The sequence below is a fragment of the Herpailurus yagouaroundi genome, unplaced genomic scaffold (genome assembly GCF_014898765.1).
Source record: "Herpailurus yagouaroundi ecotype Mexico unplaced genomic scaffold, PumYag 162, whole genome shotgun sequence".
In the NCBI taxonomy this organism is placed as follows: domain Eukaryota; kingdom Metazoa; phylum Chordata; class Mammalia; order Carnivora; family Felidae; genus Herpailurus; species Herpailurus yagouaroundi.
In genome coordinates, this window is record NW_024412403.1 from 9,278,023 (window position 1) to 9,292,414 (window position 14,392).

General features: G+C 43.5%; 1 protein-coding gene across 3 annotated transcripts in view; it reads right to left on the bottom strand.

The window, feature by feature from the left end:
• Nucleotides 1-400: 400 nt before the first annotated feature.
• The window catches only part of DOP1B (DOP1 leucine zipper like protein B), a 98,612-nt gene continuing 84,620 nt past the window's right edge, over nt 401-14,392 (bottom strand). For 2 of the 3 annotated variants that reach the window (XM_040483963.1, XM_040483962.1), the window contains exons 32-36: nt 7,185-7,321; nt 3,935-3,990; nt 3,103-3,264; nt 1,456-1,585; nt 401-935 (exon numbers count right to left, since the gene is read on the bottom strand). In XM_040483963.1, coding sequence (XP_040339897.1) covers nt 684-935; nt 1,456-1,585; nt 3,103-3,264; nt 3,935-3,990; nt 7,185-7,321 — 737 coding nt within the window. In that variant the 3' untranslated portion in view covers nt 401-683. Of the gene's footprint in view, nt 936-1,455; nt 1,586-3,102; nt 3,265-3,934; nt 3,991-7,184; nt 7,322-14,392 lie in introns of those variants that run through there. The other variant, XR_005793157.1, reaches the window with a different exon arrangement.

Genomic DNA, 14,392 nt, shown 5'->3' on the forward strand with positions numbered 1-14,392 from the left:
AAAACAATGTATTTTGGCTTTAAAATGTGGTACCAAAATAAACATTTTAAATTTTTTTTTTTTTTAACGTTTATTATTTTTGGGACAGAGAGAGACAGAGCATGAACGGGGGAGGGGCAGAGAGAGAGGGAGACACAGAATCGGAAACAGGCTCCAGGCTCCGAGCCATCAGCCCGGAGCCCGACGCGGGGCTCAAACTCACGGAGCGCGAGATCGTGACCTGGCTGAAGTCGGACGCTTAACCGACTGCGCCACCCAGGCGCCCCCAAAATAAACATTTTAAAGGACATATGTGTGAGGGGTTAAGAGTAATACCCCACAAGTGTAAACTTTTAGAGAAATATACCGAGACAGCCCATATAGCTGCATCAACAAAGAAAACAACTCTTCATTGCCTTCATGCTTCATATTATGAATTTTGTGCTTGCATTAGATGACACATTAACTTTATTTTCTTTACATAAATTGAAGACGAAACATACAATCAGATCCAAATATATTACAAGGCATTTAGGGAGGTGTGTTTTGTTGCCCAACAAAAAATTATCTGAAATCTACCTTCAAAATCGAAATTGGCTTGTTTAAAAAGCACTATCCTTGGCTCCCTTCTCGTTTAGAACGCACGTATCCTGGTTGTCACTGACGTATCGGTAAATGGATTAAACAAATCCTGTCTTATGGGGCTAACATTCCAGATGTTCCAAAAAATCATACTCAACACATTCTTCTAGCTGTTGCAAGACCCTCGGGCTATCTGTGACCGGGAACTCTAAGACTGGAGGTCCTCGGGTGTCGGCAGACAGCTTACTCTGGGTTTTAAAAGCACGATTTAGAGTCTGGAAGAATGGCATCAATTGCCTAATGCTGGAAACAGAATGTTGGCGCAGCAGAGGGAATTCATTCTTTGCGCTGATCTCATCAGAGCTGCCAATTTCCTACAAAAACAAAAACACCGCATAAAGATGATAAGGCTTTGTTAAGGGTTAGAGGTGCGGGCCAAGGACATGTGGGCAGCAAATCTAAGCGATGGGTTCTCTGGGGACCACTCATCGTCAGCACTGGTGGCAGTTTCCCAAAAAATTCAAACGCGAGGTCTTCAACCGACGTTTCCCGCCGGGATTTCACCCCAGCCCCTCCCCTCTCCCCGAGACCCCTATTCTTCCTGCAGGGCCTTCCTCTGCCTAATAAACCGACTCTGTGCGAAACCTCTTCCACGTGATTGTGGTTCTCCAGGAGGCGCACCTCAGCATGTGGGCAGAGAAAGTGACGTGCCAATGAGGAAATAAAGATGGGATTTGGACCACCTCCGAGTTTTAACACTCAGACCAAAGAACTTCTGAAAACTATTCGGTCATTAAGATCAAGTGGCACATGACGGGCTTCTCTCGCGGCCCTCACTGCCTAGCCTCTCTCCCCTCCGCCACAAACACTGACTGTAAAAAGGAAGACGTTTACCCCGTATTTTAACTTTAGAAGTTCTAGAATCCTAACAGTGTGGGGTTTGCATTCTTGGTGATTCTCCTCTAGGTCTGACAGGAAGGCAGGGACCTCCGTGTCCACTTCTGGGACAAATGCCCACCTGTAACTGGATGAAAACAATCCGAGGTCAGGCATGCTGGCTCAGAGCTCACTTCGAAAAAGATTTTTCAACAGGTTTATGGAGAAATAATTCACATACCCTATAGTACGCCCATCTGAAGTACATAATTGAATTAGCTTTTAGTTTATTCACAGAATTGTTTACCCACCACCATAATCAATTTTAGGATATTTTTTTCATCACCCCAAAAAGAATACCCGCTCCCTCTAGCTATCGCCCCTCAACCCCTTACATCCCCTCAATCTATTTTCTGCCTCTACATATTTTCTTATTTGAAAATATATTTGGCATTTCATAGAAACAGAATCATGCAATATGTGGTTCTTTGTGACTGGCTTCTTTCGCTTAACATAACATGGTCAAGGTCCATCCATGTTGGAGGACACGTCAGTATTTCATTTTTTTTTTTTTTTTATTTTTGCTGAATGTTTCATTGTAAGGATATACCAACGTTATTTACCCTCTCGTACATTCGTGGACTTTAGATTTCCTCCACCTTTTATGAGTAATGCAGCTATGCAATCATATACATCAGAACCCACTTTTAAAAAAACTTTCCTTTTTGGAGCAGTTTTAGGTTTGCAACACAGTGGAGCAGGAAGTATGTACAGAGGCTTCCCATGTGCCCCCAGCCTCCTCTCCACGCAATGCCTTCCCCGCTATCAATACCCCACCAGAGCGGTACGTTTGTTATAATCAGTGAAATGACATGAATTTGTGTTATCATCCAAGGCCAGAGTTCACTTCAGGGTGCACTCTTGGTGGTGTGCATTCTATGGCTTTGAATAAATGTATAATGACATGTATTCGTCATCAAGGTACCAAATAAAGTAGTTTCAGTGTTCTAAAAATCCTCTGTGCTCTGACTCCCTGTCTTGTAATCCCTGACAATCTTTTTTGACTGTCTCCATAGTTTTGCCTTTTCCAGAGTATCACAGAGTTGGAATCATACTATTTCAAGCCATTTCAGATTGGGTTCTTTCACTTTGTAATATGCTGTTAGAAAGAACCCACATTTTAACCACAAACATTTCTACGTGATAACTCTTTCTTTAGAGGGGGCAGGACAGAGAGAAGTGGCATCTGGGGCCAGGCATGAAATTAAATGTATGAGCAGCTGTGTTAAGCCTACAGGAAATGTAAGCCACTAGGGGCAAAGTGAAGTGGAGACAGCCTGTTCCACTTATTAAAAACAAACAGACGAAGAAATCTACGCAAATGCAGTGAGGACCACCAGTCCGTGACTCTCGTTTTACGAGCATTCGGTAGCAAAACTACCTAAATGCGTATACACCACAGAAACCCAGCCATCAACACTACTGTGAGGCAAATCCAGAAAACCACAGGTGTTGTAAGCACTCTGACATCTGGTATTCTGAGGAGGCTCGTGGGCCACCAGAAACCCCTACGGCGGCTTCTCCCACCCTGTACAGCACAAGTGAAAGTGCTCACGAGGAAAGTCACCAGTTCAAGGAGAGGGCACACGGGCTTATCTGACTTACATTTGAAACAACGGCATCTTGTCAGGCGGAAAAGAAAGGGCTGTGTCCAAGAATTTGCAAGCTGACAAATATAAGATGAGCTCACTCTGGGCTATCTCCCCCAGGGAGGGCCCGTTGCCATCAGCAACTGAAACTTTTGTTCTGTTGATTTTGTTGCTGTTTCTAAAAATTTGCAAAGACACTCTTGTTATAAATTCATTCACGTATGCGGTAGCCCATTTACCTATGCAATGTCCCTAAGAAGGGTTTTTCCGTTTTTCCGTTTAAGAACAGTTGAGGGTTGGCTCAGCTGGTTAAGCATCTGACTCTGGCTCAACTCAGGTCATGATCTCACAGTTCGTGAGTTCAAGCTTCATATCGGGCTCTGTGCTGACAGCTCAGAGCCTGGAGCCTGCTTTGGATTCTGTGTCTCCCTCTCTCTTTGTCCCTCTCCTGCTTACTCTCTGTCTCTGTTAATAAAACATTAAAAAAAAAAAAAAAAAAAAGAATGGTCAAATGGCTGGTCTCTTCACAAGTATTTCAAGAAAATAATATTGAGTGTTTGGGGGTGCCCGGGTGGCTCAGTTGAGTGCTGACTCCGGCTCAGGTCATGATCTCATGGTTTGTGGGTTCAAGCCCCACGATTGGCTCTGTGCTGACAGCTCGCAGCCTGGAGCCTGCTTCAGATTCTGTGTCTCCCTCTCTCTCTGCCCCTCCCCTGCTCATTCTCTCTCTCTCTCGCAACATAAATAAACATGAAAAATTTTTTTAAATGATAATATTGAGTGTTACATAATCCTACATCACAAAGTGATGTCCGCTCACATGTGTGCATAGAACTCATACAGCTTACCTCAATAATTCGTCATCCTCTTTCAGATCTTCTTCAAGCTGTATGAATGTCTGAATCTTAAAAAGAAAACATAATTCAATTTACTATTGGAGAGGGGTTAAAGCTAGCTTAATGTTTAAGATTTATATGTCCATAAAAAAGAGCAAATAAAGCAAGAGACTCGGCAAAAAGAACCTGAAGAATAGGAAAAAATACTTGCTAACCAAGTATCTGATAAAGGGTTAATATCCAAGATGTATTTAAAACAACTCATACAACTCAATAACAAAAAAGCCAGTAACTTAATTTAAAAATGGGCCAAGGACCTGAATAGGTATTTTCCCAAAGGGGATACCATGGCCAACAGGTACAGATGCAAAGATGCTCAACATCACTAACCATCAGGGAAATGCAAAGTAAAACCCCAGTGAGGAATCACCTTACACCTGTTAGAAGGGCAAGCGGCAGACAGACAAGAGACAACAAGCGCTGGTGAGGCTGTGGGGCAAATGGAACCCTCGGACACCGTTGGTGGGCATGTACATTGGGACAGCCACTCTGGAACGCAGTTTGGAGGTTCTCCAAATAATTAAAACTAGAACTACTATACGATCCAGCAATTCCACTTCTGGGAATATACCAGAAGGAATGCAAATGCTAGGTTCAAGAGATACATGTCCGCCCATGTCCACTGCAGCACTATTTACAACAGCCAAGACAAGGAAACGTCCTAAATGTCTACTGATGGATGAATGGATAAAGAAAATGTTGTATATGTACATACAGTAAAATACGATTCGGCTATAAAAAAGGAAGGAAATCCGGCTATTTGGAGCAACGTGGAAGACCTTGGCAGTATTATGATAAGTGAAGTCAGTCAGACAAATATTGTATAATCTAGTTTATACGTGGAATCCGAAAAAATCAAAACGAAGCCAAATTCACAGAAAAAAATCAGATTTGTGGTTACCACAGACAGGAGATGTGGGGGAGGGGAAATTGGATGAAGGCGGTCAAAAAGTACGAACTTCCATTACAAGATCAAGAAGTATTAGGGATGTCACATACACCATGACAATAGTTAACACTGCTGGAGGGCATATATGAAGTAGTTAAGGTAAATCTTAAGGGTCCTTATCACAAGTTCTTATCACATTTTTTCTTTCTCGATTTGCTTTTTCTGTCTATAGGAGATGATGGATGTTAGCTGAACTCACGGTGGTCCTCATCTCACAATGTTAGTCAGATCACTTTGTACACCTAAGGTTATATTATACTGTATGCCAATTATGTCTCAGTAAACCTAGAATACAAGTTTAAAAAGCAGATAGTATCAAACGATACAAATGAGTGTGAACAAGCTGACAGTTAAAAAAAGGTCAAATATAATTACAGAAGATAACATATTCTCTATTTGGCCAAGAGCCATGTGCTATCAACTTGAAAATTTTCAGATGAAATTAGATATAGATGAAATAGTATATTAGTCCTGAAAAGGGAATTTTGAAAACATTCCTAAATATCTATTCAGAATCTTATGACATATCCTCATGAGTAATTGATAACTAAATGTGGGTAAGGAAAAAGAATTAAATGCGTGGAGTATTTCGGAAATGCTGCTCTTCAAAGCCTATCCACAAACTTCTAGTGCTTTCCGAGATTAATGTTGTTAATAGCCCTCTAAACAGCATTCAGCTTTCCACTTTAAATATTTCTATGTAAGGCATGGCTTCAAAGAAACCCACAACATAAGTACAGGGGGCCTCTTATGGAAATCTAGTGTCAGTGAACGTGAACATCTGGCTAGTAAGTTCTTCAACTGAAATTTGAAGGATTTAGGACAGATCATTTCTCATGAGGAAGCTTCAGTGACATGGATTCATGGAGTGGTAGGTCATGGTATGTGATGGATGTGATGGTAATGTTTTCGGGGATGGGTGTAAACTCTATAATTTAGAATTTAAAGGATCAGTCTTCAGATTAGGTAATTCATGTCGCCACAAAGTATAGCCTGCCAGTAGTTCTGAAACACGATAACCTGACCTCTTCCCTCTAATTTGATTTTGACCTCACATGAGATAGCATCTCCAACTCATATATTTGGTTATGCACTTATCTAAACAGGATCTGAATCTTTTCTCCCTAGAGGCTCTCCATCTAACAGAGCTTACCTAGAAACTTTTCTGACTGCAGGTGAAGGCAGAGAATAACTCAGAGGTTTTATGGTTTTTTATTTTTATTGATTTTTTTTATTTTAGACAGAGAGGGAGAGTGTGCGAGCTGGGGAGAGAAGCAGAGGGAGAGAGAATCTCAAGCAGGCTCCACGCTCAGTGTGGCGCTAGACACGGGGGGGCTCAATCCCACAACCCCGGGATCATGACCTGAGCCAAAATCAAGAGTTGGAGACTCAACTGAGCGTCCCAGGCGCCCCACGTGTTCCTTGAATTTTACCTTCTTTACTTGTCCAACAGTGGCCAGTTTGTAATGTGTAGTTATTCACTGTGCCTTAAAGTTTTATACTTTGTTTATTCAAACTACAAAATTTCCCAGAGCTACATTAAATGGTTCTATCTTTAAAAATTCTGTATTTAACCAAGAGCTGACTACATGCTACCAACCTGATTGAAAGTTTTGTAGATAAAATAAAAAGGAAATTTTGCAGATAAAATTAAGATATATTTGGAATAGTTGGGGCGCCTGAGTGGCTCAGTCAGTTGAACGTCTGACTTTGGCTCAGGTCATGATCTTGCGGTTCACGAGTTCGAGCCCCTTGTCAGGCTCAGTGCTGACAGCTCAGAACCTGGAGCCTGCTTTGAATCTAGTCTTCCTCTCTCTCTGCCCTTCCCCCGCGCTCGCTCGCTCTCTTTCTCAAAACCAAATAAACATTAAAAAAAATTAAGATATATATGAAATATTATTCCTGAAAAAGCATTTTATTTTATTTTATTTTTTTTAAGGTTGGAGTGTCATCGCCTTCCTCTTTTTTTTTTTTTTAATTTTTTTTTTTCAACGTTTATTTATTTTTTGGGACAGAGAGAGACAGAGCATGAACGGGGGAGGGGCAGAGGGAGAGGGAGACACAGAATCGGAAACAGGCTCCAGGCTCTGAGCCATCAGCCCAGAGCCCGACGCGGGGCTCGAACTCACGGACCGCGAGATCGTGACCTGGCTGAAGTCGGACGCTTAACCGACTGCGCCACCCAGGGGCCCCTGAAAAAGCATTTTAAAAAGCATCAACTCTGCTTTCAAGAGTTAAGATATTTGTACTTACTAATTCAGAGACCATTATTGGCCACAATGAAGTCAAATGTTGGGGAGATATTCTTAGCAGCAAAACTCTGAAAAAAAGAAACATCTGAGCAGCAACTGTGGATGTCTGTCCAACTCTGAGATTGTCTGTCAGGCGTTCTAAGGAAAGAAGATTTTAAAGACGTCACACAAATATGCAGTTTGGGGTTTCTCATTAGACAAAGAAAAAGCATAAAGCTGTAACTGCTTTGGCATTTAACGACAACGCGGCCTAAGTGGTGCGTGTTGGGAGTCTGTTTCTGCCCCTCTCGCTGACCTCCAGCCCTCTTCTCTGTGAAGTGAAGCAGGTCGTGGCCTTCGTTGAAGGAAGTGAACCAAGCAGCCCTTTACTGCCCTGCCACAGCTGACCAGAGGGACACCAACTTCTGACTGAAACCAGAAATCCGTCAGATGGCCAGTGGCCACCGCATTTTCTTCAGAGAATACGAAATACAAGACACAAGAACCACAGACGGTCCTCGGTGAGTGACAGAGCTACAAGATCACAGAGGTTAGCTGGCAGCTGACACCACATTCTGGGAGTGAAGGGTGAGAAGTGCAGGGGGTGAACAAAAGAGCTGTTTTCAGTGAACTTTTTCATGGCCATGATAAAAACTTTAATTCCTGCAGGAACAAAAGGTGTGAGTTCCTCCAGCCCCTCACAGTCTTCCCCACTTCTCCGCTGAAATAACTGTAGAATATGATTCCCCTGCCACCCCCCCCCCGTAATTTAAGGTTTCTTAGAAACGTAACAAATTGTTACAGCAAACAGCCAGATAATGGTTCATGCCAGTTAAGATTTATTTGCAGTATCTCAGTAATAAACTCTTGATGTGAGCTAGCTTAAGTGGGTTTTTATTTCTTGCTTTTAAAAATACTCTTGGGAGGGGCGCCTGGCTGGTTCAGCTGGTAGAGCTTGAGACTCTTGGTTTTGGCTCAGGTCATGATCTTGAGGTTGTAAGATCGGGCTCTGTGCTGAGCCTGGAGCCTGCGTCGGATTCCCTCTCTCTGTCTCTGCCCTCCCCTGCTCATGCCGTCTCTGTCTCTCTTAAAATAAATAAAATTGAGAGAGACAGGGGAGGGGCAGAGAGAGAGGGAGACCCAGAATCCAAAGCAGGCTCCAGGCTCCCAGCTGTCAGCACAGAGCCTGATGTGGGGCTCGAACCCACAAGCAGTGATATCGTGACCTGAGCCGAAATCGGGTGCTTAACCAATTGAGCCACCCAGGCACCCCTCAAAATAAACAAATAAACTTAAAAAAATACTTTTAACCAGGGGTGCCTGGCTGGCTCAGTCAATAGAGCATGTGACTCTTGATCTTGGGGTTGTGAGTTCGAGCCCCAAATTGGGTATAGAGATTACTTAAATAAATAAAACCATAAAAAACAAGACAAAACAAAAAAAACTTTCGACCAAATGAAGGATCAAGCATAGCTCAGACACTTGACAGACAGACTGGCATTAAAAAAAAATTTTTTTTTTTTAAGTAACCTCTACACACAACATGGGGCTTGAACTCACAACCCTGATGTTAAGAGTAGCACACTCTACCGACTGAGCCAGCCAGGTGCCCCAGGTTAGCATTTTTGAAGAAGGCTTTGTTTCTGGTTCTGGATGAGATGGAGTAAATATATTACATCCTATTTTTCTAACTGCAATTAAAAAAAAAAAACAAAACAACTAAAACCTTGAGTAAAATACATTGACTATCAGAAAACTGGAACATGAAGGAAAGGCAGCAGGATGGGCTAGGATCCTTGGGACTTAAGCAATGACCTGAAGGTGAATTTGCTAGGGTTTTTAAATCTTTTATTTAAATTGTTTATTTGATTCTGGCCTGGACACCTGAGGAGAACATAAGCTGGAATGCCAAAGTTTCAACCTGAACGAGAAAAGATAAGAAAAGACACCAGTGCAGAGAGGATATGGAGGTTGGGATTATCAGGAAAGGATTTTAAAGATGTGGTCTAAAAATATCCCAATGATCAATTATGGACATTCGAAACACATGAAAAATAGAAACTGTCACCAAAGAAACGAGATACAAAGAAGAGACAAATGGAAATTTGGGAACTAAAAAATAAATCCGTAAAATCAAAAAGCTCACCGATGGGCTCAACAGCAGAACGGAATGGACAAAAGAAAGAGGGAAGTTGAAGACAGAATTGATGGGAATTATTGGAACTGAACAAAAGAAAGAAAAAAGGCCTGGGGGTGGGGGGAAGCAAGCAGTCTCAGGGACCAGAGGGACAACAAAACGTCTAGCATTTGTGTCACTGGAGTCTCCCCCCAAAAAAGGAGAAAGAGTACGGGTTGGAAAAACAATTGAAGAAATAATGACTGACAACTTTCCAAATTTGGTGAAAGGCGTAGAAGTCTACAGACAAGAAGACAGACAAGAAGCTGAGTGAGCTCTGAGAGGGATAAAACCAAGGAAATCCAGTTCAGTCACATAATAAAACTTGTAAAAACTGAAGCTACAGAAAAAACCTTGACAGTGGTTAGAAGGGAAAGCTACATGACAGCGGTCCCCCAGCTTCTCCACGTTCTGCTTCCCGAGGCCTCACTCAACCGCGGTCCAGAAGCACACGATCCTTCTGACACGCAGTCAGAAGGTCAACAGCAGCCTCACGTTACAAGTCACAGTGCCTGCGCCTCTCACCTCGCTTCAGCTCACTATGGAGGCACTTTACCACCTCCCATCATCACAAGAAGGGCGAGGACAGAACAGCAAGATATTCTGAGAGAGAGAGAGACCACATTCATGCAACTTTCACTAGGGATACTGTTACAACTGTTGCATTTGTTGTTGCTAATCTTCTGTTGTGCCTAATTTACGAATTAAGCTTTATCTTAGGTACCTACATAAGGACAAAAACCACAGTACAAGTAGTATTTGGAACTATCCATGGTTTCAGGAGTCCACCGGGGGTCTTAGAATGTATCCCCTGTGGAAAAGGGAGACCACTGTACTGAAAAAGGAACAATAATTTGAAGGAGAGCAGATTTCCCTCAGAAACCACAGAGTCACAAGGAAGCGGCACATTTTCCAAGCGCGGAAAGAAAAGAACTTCACCCCAGAACTCCATTTCCAGTGAAAACATCCTGCTGGAATGAAGGTGGAAGGAAAAAACCCAACCCAGACCAAGAAGAAGGAAGACAGTCTCCGTGGAAGACGGAGAAAGCTTGCAGCCAGCAGATGTGCGCTCCAAGAATGTCTAACAGATGTTCTTCAGACAGAAAAGGCACGGTGAGGGCAGGAAGCGTGGAACAGCAAGACCAAAAAGCGACAGAAAGGGTAAATCCATGAGTAAAAATGATGTTATCTTTTGAAATTACGCGGGACAGTGGAAGTGGCCTCGGAGGTGGACTATGCCATGTGAGACGCCACCACAGGGGAAGCTGGGCGTACGGTACACAGGACACTCGCTACTGTTTGTGCGGCTGCTTCTGAGTCTTAACCCATTTCAAGACAGAAAGTATTACGGAAAAAGTGGTTTGCACGCACAGGGCCCGTTTCATGTTGGTGCTCCGAATAAAAGCTAAACTCGTGAGATTCTTCTTTAGCCACGATGATCTGTTGCAGAATCACTAACGTTCTTCAATTCTAATATTCCTTCCTCAGCTGAGTGACAAAACCTTAGAAATCTAAGGAGCTTCTGCGAGCAGAGAGCGGGAGGGCCCGAGACAGCCCCCGCCCCACCGTTCCAGGTCCGTGGGACCCTGTGCAGGTCGGCCACCTAATCTTGCCGCGCTCTGTCTCCCATCTGTGAAACCGGAGCAGTCCCCTACTCCACCCCCTCCCAGGGCACCTACTCAAGACCACAGCCTATCGCTGGGAACCCAAGGGCTCAGGTTTCAGGCCTGGTTTTGCCGGTCATGGCGACACAACTTTAGGCAAGTGCTACTCTCTCTGAGCAGCAGTATCCTGATGTAAAAACAGAGCTAATACATACAGGACAAGGAGGGAGACTTAAAAGGTGGGACATCCTCCAACGGATGGGCCAAAGTCACCCAGCCTGAAGGGTACAGAGTGTTGCCACTACATCCTTCTGATGCCCCTAGTCAGGGCCTTTGTCAGGGGTGGTCTCCTCTCACCTGAGACAAACCGCTTTTTGCCCCTTAAAAAAAAAAAAAAATCCTTGGTTTGGGCTTATCCACAGCTTCTTTTGTGATCAATGTAAAATTTATGTCCCTCTGCGCCAAGCTGTACAGAGCCACTCAGTTCTACACCCTGTGCACACCGACCTCCTCCAGGGCTCCTTGATGGTGCCATCAGTCAGGGGAAAGGGACTCCAGGGTGTATCCCAGGGGAGAAATGTTGGAAATTCCTGACTAATTTTAGATTAGGCCTGAACTATTTACCATGGCATGCAAGTTAGAAGCTTCTGGATGTATCTCTTCTCCTGACTTGGGCATCATTGCTCCTTGGGGGCCAGTCAAGTGTCCCAAGACTATCAGAGAATGCTCTGAATTCTATCACCCCTGCCTCACAGAGGCTGCGTCTATCAACAGTCTTGGGGACAATGACAATAAAGTGGAAAATGCTTTGTAAACTGTCAGTTAACAAAATATGAAATGGGGTAAAAATGCCCATGTTTAAAAACATGGATCATTATTTAAAATGCATCATTTGAGCTAGGCAAAATGGAGGATATATGGGGAAATTCTTGCTTCTCTAAGGGCCCCCAAACCACCTCCAGATTAAAGTCAGCACACATGCACAAACACACATGCTTTTATATAATATGTACAGTATTATATTGCCTCTCCTCAGAGGTATGATTGCTTAGAACTGCTGGATGCTTCAATCCTGCCATGGTCAAACCACACCACTGTTTGAAAAAGGCTGTCGTCTATACTTTTCCTGCCCTACACATGTAATACTGTCTTTCTAGCTCTCTGGGCCTCACCCTAAATTTTAAAGGCGTGTGTGATGGGAGACGGGAGAGAACGAGCAGGTGTTTGCTCTCAGACTGGAAAGGCACGGGAAGGACTGCAAGGTGCTCTGGCCAACACGTTCTCCCTTCCAGTTTCCCCCTCTTGCCGCCACTGAAAGTGGACTTTCAGACGCTGCTGAGCAGCCGGGTGTGTAAAGCACCTGCTCGCACACTGCACAGGCACGAGGGGGCGGTGCTCCCTGTGGTCCTCTCTCCCTCCAGATCTTGTGGGGGTGCAACAGAGCTCGGCTTGGACTCTGCATTCAGCCAAAGTCTTTGGAGGTCTGCCGTTACCCTTACTGGCACTCCTGGGCGCCACCTGACCAAGTCAGCCTCCCGTCAGCAGTTCCAGAAAGGATCTGTCAGTATCTGAACATTCGCTTTCACGTATTTCAAGCGTTCAGGGCCTTAGGACGTGAAAAATCTAATGTGCCTCACGTGTTGAAGTTATGTCAGTTTCGCTGTAAAGATATTTTATTATTGCAAATACATAGTTATAATTAGTAACTGTAAAAGCTATTAGTGTTCTGAATTAAGGCAATTAGGAGCTTTCAAATAGTCAAGTTGGGATGTGGGCCGACACTTACTACTAATGTCAAGATGGGATGCGGGCCGACACTTACCACTAATGTTAAGAGTGAGTAATCAGGATAACTTTGGGAAGAGGACTGCTTTGTGAGCTGACAGGTATTTATAAACATTTTTTTAAATGTTTATTTTATTTATTTTTGAGAGAGAGAGCGTGTGAGCAGGGGAGGGACAGAGAGAGAGGGAGAGAGAGAATTCCAAGCGGGCTCCTCACTGTCAGCACAGAGCCCTGACACGGGGCCCGATCTCAGGAACTGTGAGATCACGACCTGAGCCGAAATCAAGAGTCGGACGCTTAACCGGCTGAGCCACCCAGGCGCCCCTATAAAACATTTTTTTTAAAGGATAGAGTACGAGATTTATGTCATAATTCCACCTGAAAACAAACCGAACGTCCTTCAAGTCACAGACTGGAATACCGTTCAGCAATAAAAAGGAGTATGCTGTTGATAAATGCAATGGAACAGATGACTCTCAAACAGATGACACAGGTCAAAAAAGCCAGACTCGAAGGCTGCACCCTAGCTAATTACATTTCGGGCACTGTGGAAAAGACAAACCCGTATGAACAGAAGGCAGAGTAGCACTTGCCAGGGCTGGGGAAGGGGAGGGGATGATTCCAAGGAGCAAAGGGAACTCTCCGGGGTGATGAAAATGTTCTGTGCGTTGACTGTGGTGGTGGTTACGTGACTATACGTGTTAATCCAATTCATAGAGCTGTACACCCAAAAGGGTGACTTTTACTTTATGTAAATTAGAGCCTAGTAAACCCGACCCTCAAAAGAGGATTCACAACATAATTCTGATATTTGTAAAATTATGTTACACTAGTCTTTGTAGTATTAATTAAAAAATCTGTCAAGAATTGTATTAATTTTATTTGATTCCAATCAGGCTGTGAGTGTTAAGGAGAACATATTTTTTTTGAGAATTCTTTCATATCGTGGAGAAGGGTGAACTTAGAATGCCCACTTCACCATCTCCACATTTTATGAGGAGAAAAACCCTTCAAAATCATGTATAATAGCTGCAATAATTCATGGGAACGCAAGCTGGTGCAGCCACTTTGGAAAACAGTGTGGACGTTCCTCAAAAAGCTAAAAATAGAACTACCCTATGACCCAGCAATTGCACCACCAGGCATTCATCCAAGTGATACAGGTATGCTGTTTCGAAGGGACACGTGCACCCCCATGTTTATAGCAGCACTATCAACAATAGCCAAAGTATGGGAAGAGCCCACATGTCCATCGATGGATGAATGGATAAAGAAGATGTGATATATATATACAGTGGAGTATTACTTAGCAATCAAAAAGAATGAAATCTGGCCATTTGCAACTAAGTGGATGGAACTGGAGGGTATTATGCTAAGCGAAACTAGTCAGTCAGAGAAAGACACATATCATATGACTTCACTCATATGAGGACTTTAAGAGACAAAACAGATGAACATGAGGGAAGGGAAACAAAAATAATACAAAAACAGGGAGGGGGACAAAACAGAAGAGACTCATAAATAGGGAGAATAAACTGAGGGTTCCTGGAGGGACTGTGGGAGGGGGGATGGGCTAAATGGGGGAGGGGCACTAAGGAATCTACTCCTGAAATCATTATTGCACTATATGCTAATTTGGACATAAATTTAAAAAAATAAAAAATA